This window comes from Aricia agestis, chromosome 13 (genome assembly GCF_905147365.1).
Source record: "Aricia agestis chromosome 13, ilAriAges1.1, whole genome shotgun sequence".
In the NCBI taxonomy this organism is placed as follows: Eukaryota; Metazoa; Arthropoda; class Insecta; order Lepidoptera; family Lycaenidae; genus Aricia; species Aricia agestis.
In genome coordinates, this window is record NC_056418.1 from 8,843,561 (window position 1) to 8,854,174 (window position 10,614).

The 10,614-nt window shown below is 34.4% G+C and overlaps 1 protein-coding gene across 1 annotated transcript in view; it reads left to right on the forward strand.

The window, feature by feature from the left end:
- LOC121733038 (autophagy-related protein 101) overlaps positions 1–6,749 on the forward strand; it is an 82,131-nt gene extending 75,382 nt beyond the window's left edge. The window contains exons 8-10 of the mRNA XM_042123126.1: positions 4,627–4,715; positions 4,915–5,107; positions 6,622–6,749. Of these exons, the coding sequence (XP_041979060.1) occupies positions 4,627–4,715; positions 4,915–5,107; positions 6,622–6,738 (399 nt within the window). The 3' untranslated portion in view covers positions 6,739–6,749. The remainder of the gene's footprint in view (positions 1–4,626; positions 4,716–4,914; positions 5,108–6,621) is intronic.
- Positions 6,750–10,614: the final 3,865 nt, after the last annotated feature.

Here is a 10,614-nt window from a genome sequence, read left to right on the forward strand (position 1 = left end):
CCCGACGAGGATTAATCATTCATTTATTTTGTCAAGCCAAGCGCCGGCTTGACGTGTTCTGCATGTTGTTTTTCGGACTCTACATTTCTTAGGTCGGCCGCATACATGCTTTACATGATACATTTTCCGTATGCGATATCCGAATTCATTTGTCGTATTCGGAATTCCGCGATATAAGCGCAAATATTCTTTTTTCTCGCGTGAAAAAAGCATTTTATATTCCTAGAAGATAATAAAAAATACTATTTAGTAGATTCTACACTCTACAGTTATAGGGCAATTATATCGTATCATGAACTAATCTCGCTTTCTCTATTTTTAATGTCAGTCATAAGATTAATATCAGAGTGATAAGAACAAGAACAAATTAAAGCTCTTTTACTTACGGACTTCTAGAGATATTGTGTATCTTAAATCTTTTCTAGATTAAGATATTTATTAAAAATTAGAAAACATGTCTTAGATTTTTATTATCTGATATCACATATCAGCAATTAATAATGCTGCCCTATAAATTGTAATAATAACTTTTCTAAAAGAAAAAGTAATTGAGTTTAATTGAAAAAAAAAAACCGGCCAAGTGCGTTTCGGGTCACGCGCAATATAATTATGGTTCCGTAGTAGGATATCGCTAGTTTTTGATAATTTTTATATGGTCGATGAATGTATATTTATAACGTGTTTTACACTAACTACTAACAACACTACTATAACAACATCTCAGTTACGTTCAAAGGAATTTGAACGAAAAGGTCCTTTATACTTCGCTGAATACATTTATTCAGTTGATCGACTACGAGTATGACTCAAAAACTTATGAAGTCTTCTTATCCGTGATAGTTTTCCTTTTAAATTCAGCATATTTCCTACTCCCGTGAATTTTTTCACATTTCCAGAAGCAACCGCTTAGCTGGTAGAAGGGGGGGACACTGGACTGTAACTGTTTTCTGCTTTGAAACTTCATATTTCACAATCACAATCATCACAATGGATCCCTAAATCGGAAAATGATCTATGAATACTCGAAATATTTTAAAAATGACCTATCATACCCGCTTGATGTGTAGGGGAGGTATCTAACATAAAAAAATGTTAAGAATTTATATACCATTTTGTCAACATCATTAATATCAGCTGCATTCATGCCGAATTACAGCTTTGTAGCTGCTATAGTCTCTGAGGAAAACCGCGGACAGACAGACCGAAACCAGGGTTCCTTGTTGACTACGAAACCCTAAAAACGAATTCCCGGTGAGCAATAGGTATAAAAACAATGCGAAATGTATAAAAACCACAAAATTAGCTGTTCTTACTCATTGACCCTAGGTAAGGTACTTACCATCGAAGAAATTGATTATGAATCAGCAGATTATGAATCGGCAGATCGAGAGACAGTCGACATACCTACGTCATGTGGTCGGGTTATATCAATTTCAATGCTAGTCATGAACTGTCGGCTGAATTTGACATAACGCCACCAAATTACGTAGGTCTACAATGTGCCTATGAATCAGTTTCTCTGATACATAGGTAAGACGCGTCTTACCTATGTATCAGAGAAGTTGACTACCCGCGAGTAGCCGTATAATTAGTCCTAATCATAATATATAGATAATATTAATATATGCCATAAGTAAAGCGCAAAGCTGTGGCTTACAGACAACGTCCAGGCTAATCCCGTAGGATAGAAACTTAAAATAAAATTAGAGGGTTTGTTAAAATTTTCCTCAAGGGGTAAAATGGAGGATCACATACTTACTACCTTTTTCAAAAACAGTATGGGTTTGGTTTTTTCTCTCTGGCAACACAGGTACAGTCGTTAAAACGTACTTTATATTCCAAGCGTGCAATTATACCAGGGATGTTGCGGATCCCGATTTTTTCACATCCGCGGATGCGAATGCGGATGCGGATTTTTAGAGGTTCACGTCCGCGGATGCGGATGCGGATGCAGATGTTTCGGATCCTACATAAATATAGTTTATAAAATGAAAAAGTATTGTTTTAATTTTTAATTAATGTGTTACAAAATAATAGGACAGGTTCCTTTGAACAAATTTTTTAATTAATATCAAGCTAATTTTTGTGAGTAGCTTCATTTTGAAATGCATTTTGAATAGAACAATCCATATTTTAAGACCATCAAATCGAAATATTAATTCATATTTATCTTTGTTAGCTACCACTTTCGCAGAGGAAATTGTTGTTCCTTTTATCAAAATGAAACTGCTTACAAAAAATTTCCTTGATAGTAATAAAAAAAGTTGTTCTAGGGAACCTGTACTATAATAATACTTTTGTATTAAAGAGATAATCATTTGTAAATGAAAATTACATTAATTCCCTTGTATTAACCTCTACCACTTTTTTGTTAGTAAGTACACGAATTTATAAGTAGGAGCATAAAGCATTATACTTAAATTATTTAATAGTAATAATGCCGCTTTTTATTAAGTAAGAAGCACAAACAAACACGTAGTGATTAATTTCCACAAGATAATAATTAATAATTAATGCACAATAAACGCGTCGGATCCTGTGATCATTTTTAGGGTTCCGTAATCAACAAGGAACCCTTATATTGTCTGTCTGTTTCTCCGCGCTTTCACTCAGAGAATAGCCTACGAAGCCGAAATTTGGCATGATTGCACATACATATAAACGGTGTCGACAAAATGGTATATAAAACCTTTAAAAAATTTTATGGGACCTCCCTTACACACCAAGCGGGGATAAGTCTTTTTATTTTGCGTCCACTCCATCGTGTGTGGTGTCGTTGGATAGGGTTTTTTAAAAATATTACGAGTATTTTTATTCGAAGAAATATGCAAAGTTTTAAAGTGGAAGAAATCGTTAGTGTCCAGTGTCTCCCCCTTCTACCAGCTATTAGCTAAACGGTTGATTCTGAAAAATATGTGGAAAAATTCACGGGAGTAGGAAATATGCCAAATTTAAAAAGAAAATTATCACGGCTAAGAAGACTTTATAAGTTATTGAGAAGTACAAAGGAATTTTTCGTTCAAATTCCTTTGAATGTAACTGAGATGATGTTGTTAGTAGTGTAAAACATATTATTATAATTGTACATTCATTGACGATAAAAAAATCCGCATCGATTTAATGCGGATGAGGATGCAGATGCGGATGTTCAAATATATGCGGATGCTCCGCATTTGCGGATGCAGATGCGGATATTTGCAACATCCCTGAATTATACTGTCCGCGGGATGCTTCTTTTTAACTGAACATAGTTTTTTAGGGTTCAACCTAGGGGGAAAAACAGGACCCTATTACTAAGACTTCGCTGTCTGTCCGTAAGTCTGTCTGCAGGTTGTATCTCAAGAACAGCGATACCAATAGAGTGTAAATTTTCACAGATTATGTATTTCTGTTGCTGCTAGGTATATACTTACTAAAAATAAAATATATTCAATATTTAAGGAGGCAGTGCCGTAAATTAAATAGGGCGGTGCCACCGGTGCCCAGGCACAGGGCGTAGACTCGGGGCGCAAGAATGGCCAGACCAGACAGATCCTTATTTTTCGAATTGCTCCCGATAAGTTTCCGCTGCGCCCCAGAGATGTTTCCCAATGTAGTAAAAAAATATCGACAGCCGAACATATTATAACCTCCTCCTATTTGGAAGTCGGTTAAAAAACAAAGGTGCAGTTATATAGAAGCTCGCACAGGGCGCAAAAAAGGCTATTTACGGCACTGGGCTGAGGGCTCCCATACAAGTTATAACATACGAGTTTTTTTTGGCTTTTTGCTCTATATATCACTTATGGCTACATTTGGGTAAGTTATAAGTATGTACTTGAAATATTCACAAAATACTTTATTGTATTTGTACTATAATAATTAATAACAATGAATCATAAGTTTAAATTAAATTTTTCTCCTTCCCATACAAAAACACACTTTTTTTTCAATCTTTGTTTTATACTGATACGGAACCCTTCATGCGCGAGTCCAATTCGCACTTGGACAATTTTTTTAAACGAGACAGAGTTATAGTGCGTACAGACTTTATCTTCAGATCGGTGCATTTATATGAAAAACTTATGATAGCGATTAACGATTCACCATGTCTGTAATTATTAATTTATTAATGTCTTAGACGTTAAGCTTTTCTAGTTTTGCCATAATATTAATGACCTCCCATTAACTTAAGTGCTTAAGCAAACGGCTGTTTCACCTTTTATTTTGCACTTTATTTAGACATTAGTCGTTAGGGGGTTTTCACATTACGCGAGACAATATCGAATGCCTGATTTATAAACTTGAAATTTAATTAATACTCTTATAATTTTCTGTACGACACTGTAAATTTGAATCGATGTTTTGTCCAACCCCGGTATTTAAAGAAGTTCTACTATCGTTACCAGGCCCAGCCAAAGACTTCTATTTAAATGAAATAGAATTCTTTGGGCCCAGCGCCTTAGGTTAGGTTGTACTTGGGAGGTTAGTAGAAGTAGGTAGATATAGGTATGTAGAAGTAGCAGAAAGATAAAAAGTAACTTTCGAATTTATTATATGAGTCGAATTTATAATATAAAAGTATCATGTATTTAAAGCTACTTCTCACATCTGTCGACCAACTTTTATGTTCTTTTTCTGTTTTAGTTTCCGACGCCTGCAGCTTTTCCAGAGGCAACGAACGCTGCGCGGGAACTCAAAGATGTGACGGAAGACTTGCTTGCTATGAATCTCAGGTACCTACTGAGTTTTTAATAAAACTAAGCCTATTTATACAAGAAATACTTTATTGTTATTTCGAAACTGTGGAGTGTGTACTGTGTACTTATAAAATGGTTAAGTTATTTGCATTCGTATATTATCAATTTTTAATCCAAGGCCTTCGTACAAAACCAACTTAAATAACCGTTTAAGTTTATAATTATTTAATTACAGTGAAAGTAAAATCTCGAAGCCTGTCCCTGGTACTCTTCCGGAGTCAGCGGAGAACTTATCCACTGCAGCTCGTGGACTCCTGATGCGTCTTCTAGAATGTGACCCGAAGGTCCGGCTGAGGAGTCTCCGGCAGCTTCAACAAACCGCCTTCTACATGGGCTACAACATAGAAAAAGTTAGATCTAAACAAATTGTAAGTTGAATTCGTACGTACACATCGTTGAATAATACTGAAAATAGATTTACCTAGCCCAAATATTATTGTGGGAAAATTCACACTCACAGAAGAACTATAGATTCCCTAAAATAGGTAGGTATAAGTTTGGTTGTCTGGAAGAAACCGCTGAAAGCGGTAAGGCCGCCTATGCTATATTCCTTGCCTAATGTTGTTTTTGTTATTTTATATTGTTTTTAATGCAAATAAAGAATTTATAAATAAACTAGATGTTCCACGCGGCTTCGCCCGCGTAAATTAGATATTTCACAGAAAAATTAGTCCACAAAAAAAGCCTATGATCCTTCACGTGGTCTACTTCTTATCTGATCCAATTAACAGAAAAAAATGCTCTAGCAGTTCGTGAGATAAGCCCTTTCAAATAATTTCCCCCGTTTTTTGCACATTTTCCTCTATTTCTTAGCGTAATAAAATATAGCCTATAACCTTCCTCGATAATTGGGCTATCTAATACTGATTTTTTTTAAATCGGACCAGTAGTTCCTGAGATTAGCGCGTTCAAATAAGCCCTTTCAAATAATTTACCCCGTTTTTTCCACATTTTCCTCTATTTCTTCGCTCCTATTAGTTTTAGCGTGATAAAATATAGCCTATAGCCTTCCTCAATAACTGAGCTACTTATCTAACACTGAAAGAATTGTTCAAATCGAACCAGTAGTTCCTGAGATTAGCGCGTTCAAATTAGCTATTTCAAATAATTTCCCCCCGTTTTTTCCACATTTTCCTCTATTTCTTCGCTCCTATTAGTCTTAGCATGTTAAAATATAGCCTATAGCCTTCCTCGATAAATGGACTATCTAACTCTGAAATATTTTTTCAAATCGGACCAGTGGTTCCTGAGATTAGCGCGTTCAAACAAACAAACAAACTAACAAACTCTTCCGCTTTATAATTATAAATAATAATAATAATAATACTCCCCACACCGGTTTCGGTGACGGTGGCCGGTTTCATTGAAACCAGACCAGTGATTTTATAGTGCCCAAGTGTGTGCGCAGTACACAAGAGCACTCTCTATTCCTTTACTCTCATAACCCAGTGGGACGGAAGACCGACACGACTGGCGAGAGATCAGGCGCAGGACCGACTTTTTACATGCCCATCCGACGCATGGATCATCTTACTTGTCAGACAATCAGGTGATCAGCCTGCATTGTCCTAACCAAACTTGGAAATAACATGTTTCCAACGCGGGATTCGAACCCACGACCTCCGGAGTCGAGAGCGACGCTCTAACCACTAGACCACGGAGGCGTTATTATTATAAATAAATAAATAATTATAAATAATATTATAGTATATATAGTATATTATAGTATAGATAAATATAGTCTGCCGTTATAGCTGTAGATACAGTAGTGAGGTACAGTAACAGTAGTAGTAGGTATAGTACAGTAAGTTGTATTTTAGTGCTAAATAGCCAACAGCTGGTATTGAACTTCATTTTAATTGTTTTTACCGTTTTATTTCAGGAACCTCCTAAGTCAATTTTAGAACGCCATTTACCTTTGAAAGGATCAGGTCTTCAAACCGAAGAGGAAAATTTACAAGGATTCAAGGAGTTTGATCGACAAGAGTATTTTTTATAGATACGAAAATTTGAAATATAATTAATAATTACTTATATATACCTATATCTAAATTTTAATGGGTTTGTTGTTATACTAAGCTAACTTCTTACTTAGGTATAGCTAAAATTATAGAAAATTGTTTTAAGGATTCCGCGCCCAAAGGGTAAAAGCGGTGCTCTATTAATTAATAATAAAATAATATAGAAAAAAAAAACTAAAAGACACGCCTTTAAGGAACATTGAACTAAAAAGCAGTGCCGTAAATAGCATAAAGTTAATATACCTAGCGGAATAGAGAATCAAAGGCCTGAGCAAGAGAGCTGTCACTATCAGTAACACTGCGTGGTAAAAAGAGACGTGTGATACATGACAGCAGCACTCTTTTTTGACGTCCAGTCGGCACGTGCCGCACGTTGACAATTTAATCTCATAGAATTCATGTTCAATCACGCTTGTGTAACACGTACGTACACATATTTATACACAGATGAAACCAATTTTGGTTACGTTCGAAAGCTCGAGATTGTTGCTCTATTCCGCTAGGTATATTAACTTTATGGTAAATAGCCTTTTTTGCGCCCTGTGCGAACTTCTATAAGTGCACCCCTGTTTTTTAATCGATCTCCAAAAAAAAGGAGGAGGTTATAATATTATGTTCAGCTGTGAATATTTTTTAAGGTTCCGTACCCAAAGGGTAAAAACGGGACCCTATTACTGAGACTTCGATTCTGTTCGACTCGTTCGCACTAGGCCGATTATTTTTACTACATTGTGCATTGGGAAACGTCTCTAGGGCGCAACGGGAACTTATCAGGAGCAATTCCAAAAAAATTGAGTCTGCCTGGTCTGGCCATTCTTGCGCCCCCCAGAGTGTGCCCTGTGCCTGGGCACCGGTAGCACCGCCCTATTTACGACACTGCTAAAAAGTTACAAACATACATAAGTACAGGTGAAGCTAATAAAAGCGTATTAAAAATAACAGGAACTCAGCTGTAGTTCTCCGAGGAGCCTCTGGGCTCTGATAGGTCACACTACATCGACGACCTTATGAGGTGTAGTGTATGAAATCCACGATATATTATACAATGTGTCCCGACACCGGTGTCCGAGCCTATAAGGTTCTAATGTAGGGCATATTTTATCGACAAATTGGCTATTAAAAAAAATTCGGGCTCTCATAGTAATCTAACCTTAAAACTTCACAAGAAAATTGTTATAACTTCTAAACTATCTAACTTAGAGCATAGAAGTAAAGGAATTTATTTGAGACGAAAACTCCTCTATCTTTTTAAAATATAAAAATATAACCAGTTTAATGAGCTAGATTTTTCACAAAAAGCAATTTATTAGAAAAATCACTAAGTATTTATTTTCCTTAAGATTTGGTTTTTCTGTATTTAATTCCACGAAAAAAATCATATTTTGCTATCAAATGAGACCTTTTTTTATCTTCATAATATTTTACATGAGAAGTATTGGTTAGATTAGTGTGAAAGCCCGAGAAAAACTAAAATGGCTGCCATTTCACAACCATGAGAGAAAAATAAAATTTGAGAGTCAATTTGTCGATAAAATGTGTCATACAATATCATGACATTAAATGATCGGACACCGGTGTCGGGACACATTGTATAATATATTTTAGCATTTCGTAACAAAATATGATGGATAGTTTATGGTAGAAATACGGTGGATATCATAGACATAATATAATGCTAAAGACCAACAAAGAGTGCGAGAGAGAAGAAAATCCTTTATGGAATTATAACAAGATGAAAAGAGAGAGGCAGTCTAATGAAAATTGTAACAACTTTTATTTGACAGGTCGTCAAAAGTCGTCAATCGTTTTTATGCCCTTTCGGTATTTGCAATTTATTATTTAAATCGTATGTTATTTTCAACAAATACTATTATATATAACAATAATAACTTGTGCTGTGAGTGATTGCAGTGTAAATCATAGGAATAATTCTGAAAAATATACATTTCACAGGTAATTAATCTTCATGTCCTAATTGCTACGATGTGTTTATTTTTGCTATATTCTGGTCTTTAATTCTCTATTTCAAATAAAATATTGTGAATCCTCCCTTTTACTTTCATATTTTGCGTAACTAAAGGTACTATTGTTCCTATATTACACAAATTTTGAAGAAAAATTTTTCATCAAAATTTCTTACATATACGCTAGTGCTTGACACACGACAGTATATATTATGTCTATGGTGGATATTATGGTAAATGACAAGTGATTAGACCATAGACATAATATATACCTAAAGACCAACAAAGAGTGCGAGAGAGAAGAAAATCCTTTATGGAATTATAACAAGATGAAAAGAGAGAGGCAGTCTAATGAAAATTGTAACAACTTTTATTTGACAGGTCGTCAAAAGTCGTCAATCGTTTTTATGCCCTTTCGGTATTTGCAATTTATTATTTAAATCGTATGTTATTTTCAACAAATACTATTATATATAACAATAATAACTTGTGCTGTGAGTGATTGCAGTGTAAATCATAGGAATAATCCTGAAAAATATACATTTCACCCGTAATTAATCTTCATGTCCTAATTGCTACGATGTGTTTATTTTTGCTATATTCTGGTCTTTAGTTCTCTATTTCAAATAAAATATTGTGAATCCTCCCTTTTACTTTCATATTTTGCGTAACTAAAGGTACTATTGTTCCTATATTACACAAATTTTGAAGAAAAATTTTTCATCAAAATTTCTTACATATACGCTAGTGCTTGAATCAAATTTATCGATATGCTTATCGATATTTTACAATAACATAAATCTAAAATAAAAATCATTTACCTTTATATTTATCACCTTAAGCCCGGCCGCACATTATACGAAATTTCTGATCAGAAAAATTCGGACGCCCGGCGGAACGCACTCTGTTCATACATTTTGTTGTAGACCCATCATACTAAAAAAATTTCTGACGTGTCAAAATGTATGAGCGGGGCGGGGCGTCCGAATTTTAGTGATCACAAATTCGGATAATGTGCGGCCGGACTAAAAGGACATATTATCTTATTTTAACTAATAGTATATTATAATATAGCTAATATAATATAACTACTATAATATAGAGTGACTCTAAAACTAGAGGAAGGTTTATATTTATATATCATAATCATTTGTTTTACAGATTCCCTCAAGATCCTCTAATAAGAGGAAAATGGCTGAAATTAATTGGGCGTGTTGGTTGGAATCCCAAGAAAAATTCAACAATATGTAGCAAACATTTCATTGAAATTTTTTAGAGAAAAATTAGAATAAATACTATTTTGGTTAAAGGAGCTATCCCAACTTTATGTGTGCCAGTAAGTTTGTCATACTGTTGCACTTGTTACTGAAGCAATTATTAAAAATAAGCAATTATAAGCAATTAATGCTTTTTAGTTCATTTAAGATTATACTTATATGAACTAAAAAGTATTAAATAATCCTTATTCTGTACTCAATCTTCATAATTTTGAAGTCGGTACCAGTCCTAAGTATATAAGTTGCTGTTATACCTATTCTGTCAGAGAACTGGCGATTAGGTTAGCTGGTACCGATTGCAAAATAATGAAGATTGAGAACAGAATTATACTGAGTACAGAATAAGAATTATTTAATACTTTTTAGTTCATTTAAGTATAATATTACTATTGTCATTGCCTTGGAAGTTGGTTTTAATTTTTTGTTTAAAAATAATAATTTTACTCATTTTAGCTGTCCTTAACGTTTTCTATACTTACAGTTGGTGTTTTAAAAAATCAAAATCAAAATTGCTTTATTTCTGAACAAATCTAAAATAAAATATATTTTCAGAATACATGGTGCCTACCACCGGTTCGGTAACTAAGCCGTCGAGAAGAACCGGCGTAAGAAA